The sequence below is a fragment of the Miniopterus natalensis genome, chromosome 17 (assembly GCF_054644295.1).
Source record: "Miniopterus natalensis isolate mMinNat1 chromosome 17, mMinNat1.hap1, whole genome shotgun sequence".
NCBI classification, from domain to species: Eukaryota; Metazoa; Chordata; class Mammalia; order Chiroptera; family Miniopteridae; genus Miniopterus; species Miniopterus natalensis.
Genome location: NC_142097.1, coordinates 23036039 through 23051573, shown reverse-complemented (window position 1 = coordinate 23051573; position 15535 = coordinate 23036039). Strand labels below are relative to the sequence as shown.

General features: G+C 39.9%; 1 protein-coding gene across 4 annotated transcripts in view; it reads left to right on the top strand.

Annotated features, from left to right (window-relative positions):
• The window catches only part of ATP6V0A1 (ATPase H+ transporting V0 subunit a1), a 55534-nt gene that overhangs the window by 10090 nt on the left and 29909 nt on the right, over window positions 1–15535 (top strand). For 3 of the 4 annotated variants that reach the window (XM_016202183.2, XM_016202181.2, XM_016202184.2), the window contains exons 3-10: window positions 1956–2034; window positions 3212–3309; window positions 3856–3984; window positions 9969–10072; window positions 10405–10531; window positions 12370–12452; window positions 13047–13140; window positions 15251–15463. In XM_016202183.2, coding sequence (XP_016057669.1) covers window positions 1956–2034; window positions 3212–3309; window positions 3856–3984; window positions 9969–10072; window positions 10405–10531; window positions 12370–12452; window positions 13047–13140; window positions 15251–15463 — 927 coding nt within the window. The remainder of the gene's footprint in view (window positions 1–1955; window positions 2035–3211; window positions 3310–3855; window positions 3985–9968; window positions 10073–10404; window positions 10532–12369; window positions 12453–13046; window positions 13141–15250; window positions 15464–15535) is intronic. The other variant, XM_016202182.2, reaches the window with a different exon arrangement.

Below are 15535 nucleotides of genomic sequence, written 5' to 3'. Positions count from 1 at the left end.
TTGAATCCAGTACTTCTTGTGGCTACTTTCACTTCATGTTTATTGAAGTGGAAATTTCTGAATGAGAAGCCGAAGTACTGCCTGCTCGGTGAACAAACACACAAACAATTTATTAGGGACACACAAGTTTAGAATCGTGCATCGTCCTGGGAATTTTTTTTACTATCATTATGTAGTGTTTCTCTTAATCTCTAATAATGCCGTTTGCCTTCGATTCCTTCTGTCTAATGTTAATATAATAATACGAATACTTTCCTTACTTGTTTCTCTGTCACCATTCTCTCTCACACAGTTCACTCTTCACATACAATGTTATTCTTCAAAACAGTAAATCTTTAAAAAGTATATTTAAAAAGATCACTTGATTCCCTATTGCCCATAGGACAAAGTCTTTTACTTCCTGCTCTTTACATACCCCTTCTCCTCAGCTATAGTAAGTTTCTTCTCTTCTCAGAATATATGATTTATTTATGTCTGTGAGTCACTTGTCATGGTCTTTCTACTTCCATTCTGTGTATTTCTGCTTGGTGAACTCTCGCTTCATCCCCCATAGTCCCAGCTCGAGTGGTTTACCTTTGCACATTTTTTTCTTTATCTTCTAAGTAGAATTAGTGTTGTCCCCCCTCCAAGCCCCCCTATCCACATCTTTTTTATGGATGTAAAATTTATATTCAGTGAAATGCATACACTTTAAGAGTACAAGTTGATGATTTTGGTAAATTCATACACCTTTGTAACTACCGCCCCAGTCAAGACAGAATATTTGCAGCAGCCCAGAAAGTTGCCGTGTGCTCACTTCTGGTCAGTCCCCCCTCCTCTCTTAGGTAACCACTGTTTTGATTTCTAGCATCATCAATTAGTTTTGACTATTCTTGAACTTTATGTAAATGGAATTGTACGTTTCGAACTCTTAGATCTTTTTCTCCTCAGCCTAATGTTTTTGATATTTATCTGGTTTTGTGGCTATCTGTAGTTGATTCTTTTTTATTGCTGATAATATTCTGTTACATGAATATGCCGCAATGTCTCTATCCGTTCTCCTATTGGCGGACATTTGGATCATTGCTAGTTTGGTACAATCTCTGTGGGTGTGTTTTCATTTTCTTACACAAATACCTAGTAGTGGAATGCTCAGACATGTGGTGGGTAGGAATATGTTTAATTATATAAGAAATTGCCAACGATATATTACTTTTTAATAGCGTTTATCACAACAAAGTGTATTTATTGACTTGTGTCTGTCTCTTCCGTGAAACTGAGCTCCTAAAAGTTAGGACATTTCTTATTCTTTGTATTTATACCAGTGCCTAATACAGTGTATGGCACATATTTGGTGCTTGCTCAATAAACGTTGAAGGAATAGCTATAGTAGTTCTTTATTTGTTTTACTTTTATGGAATTTATCACATGCCATCTTATTGATCATGTTCATGTTTCCTCTCTACTAGGTTGCAAGTTTCCTAATGAGTAGGAACTTGTTTTATTCCTGTTTGTATTTCACATTGCTTTGAAAATTACTTGTGAGGTATGAATGAATGAACCAGACTGTCACTTAAAAGGTGAAGAACCTGGGACAGAAGAACATGAGACGTTTGCCTTCTGTTTCTTCTGATTGGGAAGGAGAGAAGGAAAACCAGGCAGAGCTTCTATTATATTAGTGGTCCACATTTTTGGTGGTGGTGAAGGAGGGGGGCTCACTGAGACTTTCCGCCTAGGAAGAACATTTTGTACTTTGTCTAATTTTCCTCCATTCCAGTATGTTGCAGCAGTGAGGAAGGGGTTTTTATCTTTAGTTGGTGTAACTGGCCCCAAAGCATATCAGTAGACAGTTTTTATTAGTGTTGCATCATACATTGACACAAAAGAAGGCTTTCACTTTGCAGGTTGTGTTGCTTGTGAAATAGAGGAAAGAGATGTAGCGCTTGAATATTTGGTATTGTGTTCTTATTTTGCAGTTAAATCCAGATGTGAATGTTTTCCAGCGGAAGTTTGTGAATGAAGTTAGAAGATGTGAAGAAATGGATCGAAAGCTTCGTATGTGCCTCTCAGTCTTGTTCGATGTTCCTATAATGAGTCATTTATCTTAAATTAGAGGGACACCAGTCCTCTTAATAAAGGGAGGAAATACTACAGGAGAAAAAGAAAGGAGGAAAAATCTTGTGACCCTGATGTTAAGATGAATTTCTAGTATACAAGTAGATTTTGCGGTGTTTGGGCTAAGGTGGTGCTTAGTGGAAACCTTGTTTGAGATGACAAGGATATAAGCTGAAAACACTGGTTATTTTTTTGTGGGAAGGGTTTTATAGCAGAATTACATTATAGAATTCCGAGAGACGGAACCCAGACAACATCGATTTTAGATGTCAGCATAGCCACTTTTTAATCTGAGCTATTTATGTATGAGGGGAGAAACTTAACAGTTATTGAGATCCTACTGAGAGTTAGGGTGTTCATATACTTTATTTCACTCATTTCCTACAACATTCCTTCAAAACAGGTGATAGCCTTATTTAATAAATGAGGAAAGCAAAGATCAGAGAGGTTAAGTGACTTGGACCAAGAATGCAAGTGGTCATGGTGGAATCAGTGTTTGAATCCAGGTGGTTCTTTCTGGCTCTAAAACCCAAGGTCTTGCTACTCTACTATGTCAGCTCTCAATGAGCTGATAGGTGAATTTGGTCCCATCCTTAAAAAAGTCAGTAGTCATCACCTGAAACACTATTCTGGTGGTTTGGGGCCTAATCCGCCTCTTGCTTTTGTTTGTTTTGTTTCACTTAAACTGCCCTGTTTGGTTTCAAATGTAATGAAACCCTTTGCTCTGGACTTGTCTCACTAGTGTGTCAGTTGTCAAATACCCTATTGAATTGACTCTTCTGTAGCTCTGCTCTTGCCAGCAGTGCCTGTGACCAGAACCATCATACTCTGGGGTGGTTGCAGAGCGAAAGCAGATGTGGACCAGTTTGAAGATCAGAAGAGGGAATGAAAACAGTAGCAGGATAACCCTGTTTTGGGGTAGCTGTGTTTTGGGGGGAGTAGGAAGAAGAGAAATGGAGAGAAGAAGGATTTACATATTCTGCTTCTTTTATGTAAAAATATCTTTCTTAGAATGAAGCTCATTTTAGCAAGGTTTGGCATCTTATTATTTTTTTCCTCAAATATTGGCAGTTCCAGGCATGTACCAAACATAAATGTTTTGATTCTGTCATTTTAGGATTTGTTGAGAAAGAGATAAGAAAAGCTAATATCCCAATTATGGACACTGGCGAAAATCCAGAGGTGCCCTTCCCCCGGGACATGATTGACTTAGAGGTAAACAATTCTGAGGAAGCCAGATAAGTGTCTTGCTACTTAAATGTAGAAATTTCTGAGTGGATGGAGGGTAGAGTAATTCTAGCTGTCCTTGTTGGCATTGTTTATTGATTGCTAATTTCTTGTGGCTGGGATTAAAATGAAGTCTCTTTTTTATGGTATAGAACAGTATGTTGAACAGTATCATGTGCCACTAAATAAATGTTTTTTGGCTATTGAAAACTTATTGGATTAATGTCAATTTATCTAGTAATTTATTAATGACTAAGTAAATGAATAGCCAATAGATTTCAGTATTTGTTTTATCCATCTGAAATCCCCTGAGAAATTCAACCAAGTGTATGATAGAATATATAAGCAAAAACGATTTTAAACAAAATTTTTCATAAAGAAAATTACCCTAGTAAAATCACATATTTGTAAGGTAGATATAAGGTAACTGTCAGGGCGGCAAGAGTTCTGTTGGATGGATGAATTTATGTTTTTGAGAGCAAGCTCATTGAACTTAGTTTGAGTTAATAATTTGACTTCTTTTTTTTTTTGTAGGCTAATTTTGAGAAGATTGAAAATGAACTGAAGGAAATCAACACCAACCAGGAAGCCCTGAAGAGAAACTTCTTGGAACTGACTGAATTAAAATTTATACTTCGCAAAACTCAGCAGTTTTTCGATGAGGTCAGACTATTGTTTCTTTTAGTATCTGAGCAGCTGATATTACACCTGCACAAGTGGGCCATATTTTTATTCCAATAATTATTTTAATTTGCTAGTTTGAAAGCAATACCATTTTCACACCCTGTTTTAGTTGAAGAAATGTCAGATTATGTTCCATTTTTCATGAAGTACACAACCAGACATAATTTTGTATATTTTTGCATTTTCTGTAATTTTTCATCCCAAGGTGGGGAAAGGAACCCTAAAGTAGTCATATAAACATAGTTAGTTGAAATTTTTACATGATATTTCAAGGTAAGTAAACGTGTAAGGGTAAAGCTGAAGCAACAGGAAACATTTGGTTATATGTGAAATTATAACAAAGGTTTAATCTCCAAACCTTTTGTCATCAAATTTTAATTTTATTTCTCTGTTTGCCCATTAACATTTGAGCACACTTTTAACTATTTTAGATAGCACATATCACACTTTAAATTTTTTAAGTGTTTTTTCAAGTACTATGTGGAAATATTGGTAGGATGCTTATTTGGAATTCCTGGATTTTCACATAAACTTAACTGCATAACCAGATAGGAAAAAATGTTACTAAACTCCGGGATTAAAAATGTAGGTGACTAAGTTGCTGACAGCTTCCTGAGGTGACCCCATGGAAAGGATATGGAGCAAGGCTTTCAGAAAGTGTCCTTCTGCTAATTAAACCCGGGAAGGAGTCTTAGCTTTCAACCTGGACATGCCATTTCTGATGGCTTAAAATATGGGTAATTCTCTTTTTTACAGGTGTCTTTGCCACCTGATAAGCAACATCGGAAACTTTAGAGATTGCTTTAGTCACCATTCATTGTGCCTTCCCATAAAGTTCTTTATTTCCTTTGCTCAAAAAACAATTTTTTGTGGCAAAATTTTTAAAAAATAGAGGGCCCATTTTAGTTAGCATCTGCTCTGTTCTCAGTTCTACTTTTAATTTCTGTCTTTTGAGGGAGAAACAACTCCACATAGTTCTTAGACTAGAGCAGGGGTTCTCCAACCAGCAGCAGCAGCCTCACCTGGGAACTTGTCAGAATGTAAATTACCGTCTCCACCCCAGACTTGGATCAGAGACTCTGAGGGTGGGGCTCAGCAATCTGTTTTCACAAGGTCATCCCAAGGCATGCTAGTTTGAGAACCACTGTGCTAGAGAAACTCAGCTGAAGATGTAATACATTCCTCAATAACTAAGGATTTAACTTTAGAGAAGCCATGCTAATTAAAAAGATCTGCTGGGGTGAGGGAATGGGGGAAAGGTCTTATGAATTTAATTGCCTGGTCCTCCTAAGTATCAGAGTCTGGCAATGTTTATCAAGAGAGGTTTGGTGTGAATATTCAGCTTGCTCACTGAGTTGAGAATTTTGAGACCGATGATAACTTCTCTCACCAGTCCCCAGTTATTATCACAGAGGTGGGTGTGGGACAGAGTGATTAACTCTTTACAAGTGTTTCAGGTCTTTTGCAACAGGCATGGCCACTTATGCCATATGGTTTTAATGAACAAGTAATCTGGAATTCCAGGATGCTCACTGCCTACACATTGTATTTATCTTCATGAATTCACTGAGCATTTGACGAACACCTACTCTTTGTGAGGCATAAGATGAGTAAGACACGGTCCCTATGCTGGGAATGTATCCTTGGTCAGATCAGGAAACATTCCGGACTCAGTGCTTTGTGTGCGCACAGATGTGTGCTTTTCTAAACGTGTTCACGCTGCTGGCCTCAAGATCAAACAAAGCTCAGCTACTTTTAGCATCATTTGGGGCTTAATTCTCCTCCCCCCTTTTCTTTTTTCCTTTCGTTTACTGCTGAGACGTTGCTGAAAAGTATGAAAATGTCTTTCATAACCTCCCGAGTTTAGGGATTGAAATAGGCTTCCTTGTCTAGTTCATTCTAGGAGAAATTCCGAATAAAGACTGACAAATGGACTCCCTTAGGGAAATAGTTATTTAAACTTTAATGTTATATTTTTTTTAAATAGTAAGAATAAAGTAAAAAGAACCACTGGGAGAGTGATAAAAGATATTAAAATCATAAGTTATGGATTTAGGACTTTCTTTGTGATTAATAAGTCTAAACTTGAAATGCCCATGCTGAGAAGGCAGGCTTAAATCTTCATGACCTTCATGCCCATTCCATGGTGAGTTGTTTTCCCCTCCTAATCAAGCAAAACATTGAAGAAGAAAAAAATTCTGGAAGTACTTGTGAACACAAGGCCTTGGCTATGAGATGTTCTTCCGCTGCTTTGTCATCAGTCCCTCTCACTCCTGACGCCCTCACCACAGTGCAGGAAATCCAGCAAGAACCACTCTGCCTTTTCTCTCCAACTGCACAGTCAGTGCCTTGCCTGCTGTTGCCACTAGCTCGTAACCTCAGCCAGGCCCCTTTCAGTAGCCCTAGCCCTGCTATTACTGAACAGCAGCCTCAGGTGTCCCAGCCATGATAGGAGACCAGATCTCACAGAGTAAGCGCATGCGAGGTACACTTTTAATAATGCAAAAGATAAGGAAACTTGAGACCCTCAAATCTTAGAAACAGGTTTTTCATGAGATTTTCTTCCATGCCTGAAATTAGAAGGGTTGCAAATGGCCTAAAACACTACCAATTTCAAAGCCTTCTTTTATAATAATTTATAATAATGAGTTAGCAGAAAATGGCTAAATCAGAGAATGATTCTTTCCATCTTTTGGTGTAGGGGTTATGATTGGTGAGGGGTGTAAAATGGGAAAGGTGAACACATTGAATATTCTTATGATTTAAGATGATTACAAATTCGACTTAGCCATTTCTTATCCAGAGCATTTAATATGACTTGTTAATGATTATCCTTTTCTCAGTCTTCTTGCTTATGAAGAACTGTAAGAGCTGGAGAGATTTCTCTGCACCTTTACCATAAGCACCATAACATATGAGAGCGTAAAGAAGACTGGAAAAGTAATGGTTAATGGCATGCAGATCCCTGCCTTCCTTTCCTTCTGAGTTTTCCATTCATCTGCTTTCTTTACTTTTGTTTCCCATCTGCCATCTTCTTGGGGTTTGGGTGAATACCTTAGGTGATGAAGTACAATTTCTCTCTTAACGTAGATGGAATTCAGAGTGTTTGCTCTTGGCAATTAACGTAGCTTGAACTGGACGTGTGCTGCTTATACTTAAGTGTAGAAATAGACCTACTTCCTTGTTCAAGACATGGCTTCAGTGTTCTGATTGGGACAGGGGGTAATCCAGAGGGCATAGCAAGTAATTTAGAGGAACATTGACAGTGTCATTATTGTTACTAGAGAACCCAGATTAGGATTTTGCTACTTGACGATGTGGTTTTAGAGATGGCTCTAAAGGCCCTCAGTTAGTGGTTCTGGTCATCCTATTTTCTCATCAGGCTCGATTATTTTATTTAAAAATTTTTTACTTTCTTCTCTAAGACTTAGGATTTTATTATTATTATTTTTTTAATCCTCACCCGAGGATATGTTTTTGTTTTGTTTTGTTTTTATTTTAGAGAGAGTGGAAGGAAGAAGAGCGACAGAGAGAAACATTGATGGTTGCCTTCCATACACGCCCCAACTGGGAGCCAAACCCGCAACCTTTTGATGCACAGGATGACGCTCCAACCAACTGAGACAACTGGACAGGGCAATTCTTAAGTATGAAGTAGTGAAATTATAATTTAGAATATTATTGCAAGTTTCTATTTAAGTTTAATTCTGTTTTTTATACCAAGAGAGTCCCAGATGTAGTCTTTGGAGTAGTCTAATTGCTGTTTCATCGTTTGTCCCCTTTAGGGCGCATATGTTTGCTCTGAGTCTAATCTTTAGGGTTTATTTAAACCAGGTCTTATGGGCCGCAAAGGGAAGTAGCCAGAATCAGTCAGTTTCACTGGTTTCTGCCAAGGAATATCCCACAAGCAAGTTGAAATGCAGTAGTCATCTGGATCCTCAAAATAAATTGCCTGTGGCTTATAGTCAGCTGGTTTGACTTTAAGTAGAAACAGAAAGAACCCCTAAACTTCCATTTGACAGCAGGTGGTAACCTGTGGCCCATTATCTCATCTTTTTCTTTTTTTTAATATCTTTATTGATTTCAGAGAGAGAAAGGGAGAGGGAGAGAAAGAGAGAGAGATAAAAACATCAACGATGAGAGAGTCATTGATCCCCTGCCTCCTGCACGCCCCTGACTGGGGTTCGAGCCCTCAACATGGGCCTGTGCCCTGACCGGGAATGGAACTGTGATCTGCTGGATCCTAGGTCGATGTTCAACCACCGAGCCACGCCTGGCCGGGCCTTTTATCTCATCTTAAATCTCATGACAATGTTTCTCTGCCCTTCCCTTTTTCTTTTTTTTTTTTGGATCAAAGTTGATCCTGCTTTTAGAATTTACTTACCAAAACAATTGCTTTCACTTTTTAAGGCTTTCAAACTTACATTTGAGGTTCCCATAAGGTTTTTTTTGATAATGGGTTGACAGGAATAGAATCTTGAAATTGGAATGAAAATGTTGGAGAAAAATTTTCCTGATTTTGTTTGTTTGTTTGTTTAGTTTTGCTTTTGAAAAGGAAGGTTATTGAGGCTTACTTCTAGTCTTTGGTCAAGCAAGAAGTGCATGGATATTAAAGTTGGAGAGATCAGGCAGTGGAGAAGTCTATTGGCCTTTATTTTTTAGGGCAGCTTCTCCTTCCCGATGGGAGTAAAGGTGGTAGGTAAGATGTGTCGTGTAGAGAGAGGCTAGGAAACATAGACCTAGCACATCTGAAAAGGTCCCTTTCCTCCTTCATTTCATTGTATAAACCATCATGGTGGAAATCATTTTAAATCTAAACAATTAAACTAGCCCATACACTCTATATTGACTTAATATCTGTTCCTCGCTTCATTCACTTGATTCAGATTGTTAGATTAAGCTATGTTCTCAAGAATCCTGAAACTGTAAAGCCTACATGAACTTTTTAATATTCCTAGATTCCTGCTCAGAAACTAGGACATTTAGATATGTTTTCACTTTTTCTTCCCTTTATGGGTGCAGTAGAGGCGCAGGCCTGTCCAGGTCGTGGACTTCTTATCCTTTGGGAGAAAGAAATACTCTTTAAATCCCATGGTTTGGAGCATTTTATACTGTGGCCATGCTGAAAGTTCTCATGGTCTGCATTTTTTTAAAAAATAGATTTTTATTGATTTTAGAGAGAGAGGAAGGGAGATTGAGAGAGAGAGACATCGATGTGAGAGAGAAACATTGATTGGCTGCCTCCTACACACATCCCTACCAGGGATCAAACTCGCAACCTGAGCATGTGCCCTAACCAGGAATCAAAGCAGCGACCCTTCGGTGCATGGAACGAAACTCAACCAACTGAGCCACACCAGCCAGAGCTATTCTGCATTTTTAAGAACACAGAAAACCTAGCTATCTGGAGATGCCTCTTCGGCCTTTCTCCAGATCGCACAGCTGTGTTTAAGACAGTGACGGTGCCTTGCCTTCTTCCTTGAAAAGAGAGTCTCCGTCTTTCACATTCTCACAAAGGGAAAGTTCTGGTTTGTAACTGCTTGAAACTTGATGTTGAGAGTTTCTGTAGAGCTGCCTTGTTTTTGCTCAAAAGGAAGAAACACTTTAGCTGCTATCCACATGAAAAGGTATTTCCCGGTACCTTCATGGCTCATTTAGGAAAATAGAAGAGAAAAAATGGCTTCCACCAAGTAAGATTTATACATGTCACCACCCTTTAATGGTGGTTTTTTATTCCTTGTTTCTTACCATTTCCCCAGCGCTTTACTGGGGCAGTTACGCTTTCTTTACCCCTTGTTTCTTTCCTTCGTTTTCTTTCCCTGTTCTCGGTTTCTTTTTGTGGGTATGTCTTCTATTTTGGTGGTTTGTTTTTCATCTTCATTTTCTGAACTTATCTCCTGGTTCCTCGTTCCCTGCATGCCACTAACTATTTTCATTAGATATTAATTGATTTGTGAATTCAGGCTGAATTGCATCATCAGCAGATGGCGGATCCAGACCTGTTGGAAGAGTCCTCATCCCTCCTGGAGCCAAGTGAGATCGGAAGAGGCACACCTTTAAGGCTCGGGTGAGTGCCCCTTCAGCCCTCCATACTCAGTGGGGGCAAGTTCTTTTTTGCCGTTCAAAAGAGCAGATGGCTGGGCCTTCGCTTGCTTCCAGAATGCAGTCTCCTCTGAGCCTGTGAGAGGCATTCCTCAGTGGATTTGGATCCAGATCCTGAGTTGTGCTCTGGCAACTCCCTTCTGAGATCAGGAATAGAACTTTAGCAGTCCTTTTAACATAACAATGCATAGCATCGAGTTTGTGTTCTTTGTCCCTCTCCTCTCTTTCCTTCTATGTCTTAAAGCCTCCATCCCCTGGCATGGACTAGACGCCCCAATCTGGCTCTTCTTCCCACAGCTTCGTGGCTGGTGTGATCAACCGGGAGCGCATCCCCACCTTTGAGCGCATGCTTTGGCGGGTGTGCCGGGGGAACGTGTTCCTGCGACAGGCTGAAATCGAGAACCCCCTGGAGGATCCTGTGACTGTAAGACAAGGAAATTGTGTCCAGTGGAGTAGGTCTTGTAAAGGGAGCTCAGAGCAGTAACACAGCATGGTGCCACCTGACTCTGACCCTCCCGCAGAGGAGCCCCTGTGTTTACCGTGCTTTGATCTGCGAATTTGAGGGACTGCTCTTTTCCTCTTAACTTCCATCATATGTGTACATAGGATGTATACATGGCATATACATTTTAAAGCTATAACTGTGTGTTACTTTGATTGTAAATACTTTTTTTCCAGTTATTTTAACCTTTAGCTTTATATATTTTCTGTTATTTATCTGGGAACAAAAGAAAATTAACTGTCTACGAAAGTTAACTTAAAGTAAGACATCCAGTTCCGAGTTAGGTACTATTCATATGTAAAAAGAGAAGGAGAGAGTTCCTAAATTGTGATCTCTGTAAGTTGATGAAATTTTAGTTGGTAAGATTTTTATTGTCTATTTGTTCGTTGGGAGATTTAGAAATTTAGTTTAAAAATACGTATTGTGCAAGCTTCCCCTACCCAATGGTCTGGAAAGTAGGAACAGCTTAACATCTTAGTGTTTGATGTAAAGAGACAGAGTTCTTACATAAACCTACATTAAGTACAGTGAGTCCTCATTTCAGGGATCACAAGCAAAGAAGAGAAAATGTTCTGCAAAAAATTTACTTCTTTTTTGTATTAGTATTATTTAGAAGCCTGAAGTTTTTTTATCTGTTCTCAATTATCTTTTGGATTTCTTAAATTAGTATTCTTTGCCCTGCCTAAGAAGAGAGATTGAATTGTAAGACTTCTCAGAGTGAGTGTGTCCTGCAGCTAAAAATAATCCATTGACAGTATATGGCTTTCACCCTCGGTATTGAGTAGGAGCATGGTGACACTTAGTTATGGTGAGTCCCCTTACCCAGGAGCAGTTTCACAGTCTTACTGAAGGCTGGCCTTGGGTTGTGAAGACATTGCAGGGTGCAGTCACAGGTAACAGGGACCTGTCCTCAGGAACATTCAGCCAAGTGTCTGGGCAACAGAAACCATTATCAACAAACTGAGGAAGGGTGGCCCGGGTATCTGGACTGCTACAGCGGAGCAGCCGTGCCAAGAATGTGCACCGGTCTATTCCTAGAGGCCTTAGGAACTAAGAGTCTTGAGCCTTACCTTCTTCACTCTTCATCCCCGTTTATCCCTTCTAAAGTTACGTTTGCCTGTTTTCCTGTTATAAAAGCTCCATAGGAATGTGAGAAAGTATAGGCAACCAGAGACGACCCCGGTTAACGCTCAGCAGAGCTTGTTTTCCTCCTGGTTCCTTCCAGTGCTTGCATGAGACTTCAGGTGTAAGCTTGGTATTGGGAATGGACTGGCTTCCGCCCTGCCCCCTAAAGTCTAAATCGGCCTAGGTCGTGACATTCTACATCAACATCCTCCCCTGTTATTCCGTTCCTTGCAGTTACCCAGTTCCCTTCACCTGGGAATTTCCAAGCATGGGGACAGACAGGAATGGCTTTCTTCTCTTTCCTCTGTACTTAGGGCATCCAGGCAATAGGAGATTTTAAGTGGAATTGGTGAATAAGGCTACATTGTACCAAGAAGAGAATCATCTTAGTGTCTGTGTCAAGCCCCTGGTTGAGTTTAAAAACAAAATAGGAAGCTTTTTGTGACTTAGTAATTACAGGGCAAATGTTTTTGTAGTGGAGCTTAAGAAATGGATGGAGGATAGTGCTTAAAGTACAGGGTCACTGTATCCTTAAATGATTCTTGTTGTTCCTGTGTCACAGAGAAAGTAAGTTATTTAAGAAGTTTTCTTCCTGGTTACAAGTCTGAACTCTCGGTTTTCATTTTGGGGCCTAGGGCGACTACGTGCACAAGTCTGTGTTCATCATTTTCTTTCAAGGTGATCAGCTGAAAAACCGAGTCAAGAAAATCTGTGAAGGGTAAGAGAAACGTGCCTCCCCCCAAGGGTACAGCCATGCAGCCTAACTTCTTAGAAGATATAGTGAAACCCAGACCCTTTTAGTTGACCTTGACACGGTGAATATATCTTTTAATAAGGTTAGGGCTATTTTAAACAATTAGAAGTGGCCCAAGTTCAGTTTTTAAAGCACTGTCAAAACCACAACTTCCTTTTCTTGAAAAAAAGTAATTAGGATTCATGACTTATAAATGCTACATTGTTCTGGGACAGTGGATCTGTGTACCCAGCAGTGTGCCATAGGCACTGTGCCCTTTTCTGAAATTCTGCCCATAAGATCTTTCTTCAGTGCCATTTTTCTAATATAACTTATATTACTGGTTTTTGGTTTTTTAATCTAAGGGAATTTAATAGCTACAGAGAATGTCAAGATAGTTCAAATGTTACTGCTGTATCTGTAAGCCACTTCCCATAAATAATTATTATTGATTACTACACCAGTCTGAACTAATCCTGTTTTGGTCCTTCTAGTAAATTAGGATTACTTTCTGAGATTATTTAAATTGGATAGATTAAGAAATTTCCATGTTCCTCAGGCTGTGTCTGTACGTTTCAGGTTCCGGGCTTCACTCTATCCCTGTCCCGAGACACCGCAGGAGAGGAAGGAAATGGCTTCTGGAGTTAATACCAGGATTGATGATCTCCAAATGGTACGCAGAAAGCTGAGGGAATTTGTTCTTGTGAAATACTGAAATAGAAGACCAATCTCCTTGCTTGAAACACAGTTTATTAGGTACCTGCAGCAGCTCAGAGTACCAAAAATGGAAATGTCCCCTTGGAAGCTGGGGAAAAGTTTCATGGAATGACTGTTAAAAATAGCATTAATCGTCCTCAAATGAGACAGGAATGCTATGCATCTGAAATCATTGCTTAGAGTATTCAATTCTCCTCATCATGAGTCAAAAGTATGCTTAGTTAAGAAAAAAGAAATAATACAGAAGTATGTACAGAGTCAGCTCCTCCCTCTCACACATACACTCTACCTCCAGAGGCAGCCGCTCTCAACAGCTTGGTGTGTATCCCTCTGGTCACCTTGGATATTAACCACACAGTCTAGCCAAAGCATCCTGATATAACTTGTACCAGGGAGAGACTGCGTTTTTACCAAATCGCAGTGTATGTGGTTTGCACACACCATGGTTGTCATGGGGCTCTAAGAAAGAAGTCATGATTTATGTGTACATGGATAGAAAAGGGTGGCCAGTTGGAGTGTTGTTTCTTGTTGAAAGAATGTGATGAGTGCCCCTTGAAACATTAATGAACATACCAATCCCAAAGGCATTTCTTCCCAGCAGTGGCAGAATTGTCAGAGATATGTTATAATTCCCATTTCAACTCCCTCATCTTTCCCTCCAACCCCATTGTATGTGACCCACCAACTTGACCTACTGCCGGTTCCTTTGAGATATACTTACCTGTTTAACACAAACTGCTGGTGGGTGATAGGCCGTATTAGTATGTTCTGGGTTCCAGGACTGTCTTCTCTCCTCCCAGGCTCATAGGTAGATTTTAAAGAGCATGTTCAGTCCAGCCGTATGAACTGAAACTTTAAAGAGGGATTGAATAGCAAGGAGTGAGATATGGGGGTGGGAGACAGGGAAGGGAAAAAGCAAATAGAACATTGCTTCTCAGTTTACTTAGTGTCCTTCCAGAAGTTATAATAGTAAATGTGAAATTGTCAGCAGCCAGGAGAAAAAGTAGCTTTGTTCCTTTATTCTCGAGTGGTTTAAGAGTTTACCTAGCATGTCGCTTTTTTTTTTTAAACCTCTCTATGGAATTCACATCCTACTGCCCAAGATAGTTTTTCAGGGAGTAGTTACTACTTTTTTTCTGAACTGACTTGAAGAGCTATGATGAAGACTTGTGCTAAAATGATTAGTATGTAGCTTTTTTCTCTTCAAAGAAATGTAGTGATTTAAGATAGATTTTCATGCAGAAATATGAATGGTGAGTTTTGGCCTAGCCCTTTTTCTGCTATTAAATCTTAAATACTTGGTGATAAATAAGGTGGTAGAATGTCAAATGTCCCTGCCCCATTCTCCCGCTCTAATCTTGGCAATATAATTCCTCTGAGGGACATCTATACTGGTTTCTAGAGGATTAGCACTGAAACATTTTCCCCCCAAGCCTGACAGAAACATGGAGCCTTATCTGCCCCGTGGTGACAGTGGTATGTGGCAGTCTAAATCCCCTCTAAACCTTCTGGATCCTCCTGACCCCAGTGTCTCCTGTTTCCTGTTATGGGTCTCTCTTGGCGTAGGCAGACGGTGGTGTTCAGCACTGCCTTTTTCCATTGTCCCCTGATGCTGGCTTACGTTCAGGGGAGTCTGCAGCTTGCCGTTCTTCAGTATGGATTTGTTGCTTTGTCGGCACCCGGGCCTGTGATGCTGACTTCTTTGAGTCTGAGTTACAGGTTCCACCTGGAAAATCACTACTCTTTAATGGTCCAGGTAAAAACCAATGACCTGCATTGTTGTGCCATACGTTTGGTTGTAAGATTAAATGTATAGTGTAAAGGTAAAAACCATTTTCTCAGGCTTCTCTTGAGCTTTGAGCTAAACAAAATGAATGTTAGCAACTAGAAATCTAATTTCTTGTAATCTGGCCTAAAATAAACAAACAAAAAAAACATTCAAGTCAAAGGAAGAAAAAAAAAAAGAGCCCCAGAGTACTTCTCAGAAAGTCGTGCCTTTTTGCCATTCATATTCTGAGATTTAAGACTGACGTTAGAAGGATCCCATGCTACTTTCTCTCCCAAAGGTTTTGAATCAAACAGAGGATCACCGCCAGAGGGTTCTGCAGGCAGCTGCTAAGAACATCCGTGTCTGGTTCATCAAAGTGCGGAAGATGAAGGCCATCTACCACACCCTGAACCTGTGCAACATAGATGTGACCCAGAAGTGCCTGATTGCAGAGGTCTGGTGTCCTGTCACTGACCTTGACTCCATCCAGTTTGCCCTCAGAAGGGGCACGGTGAGTCCCCCACAGCTAGCAGTGCAGCCTACGGCTAGGAAAAGAGGTTCCCATCAGCAATAACAATTAATT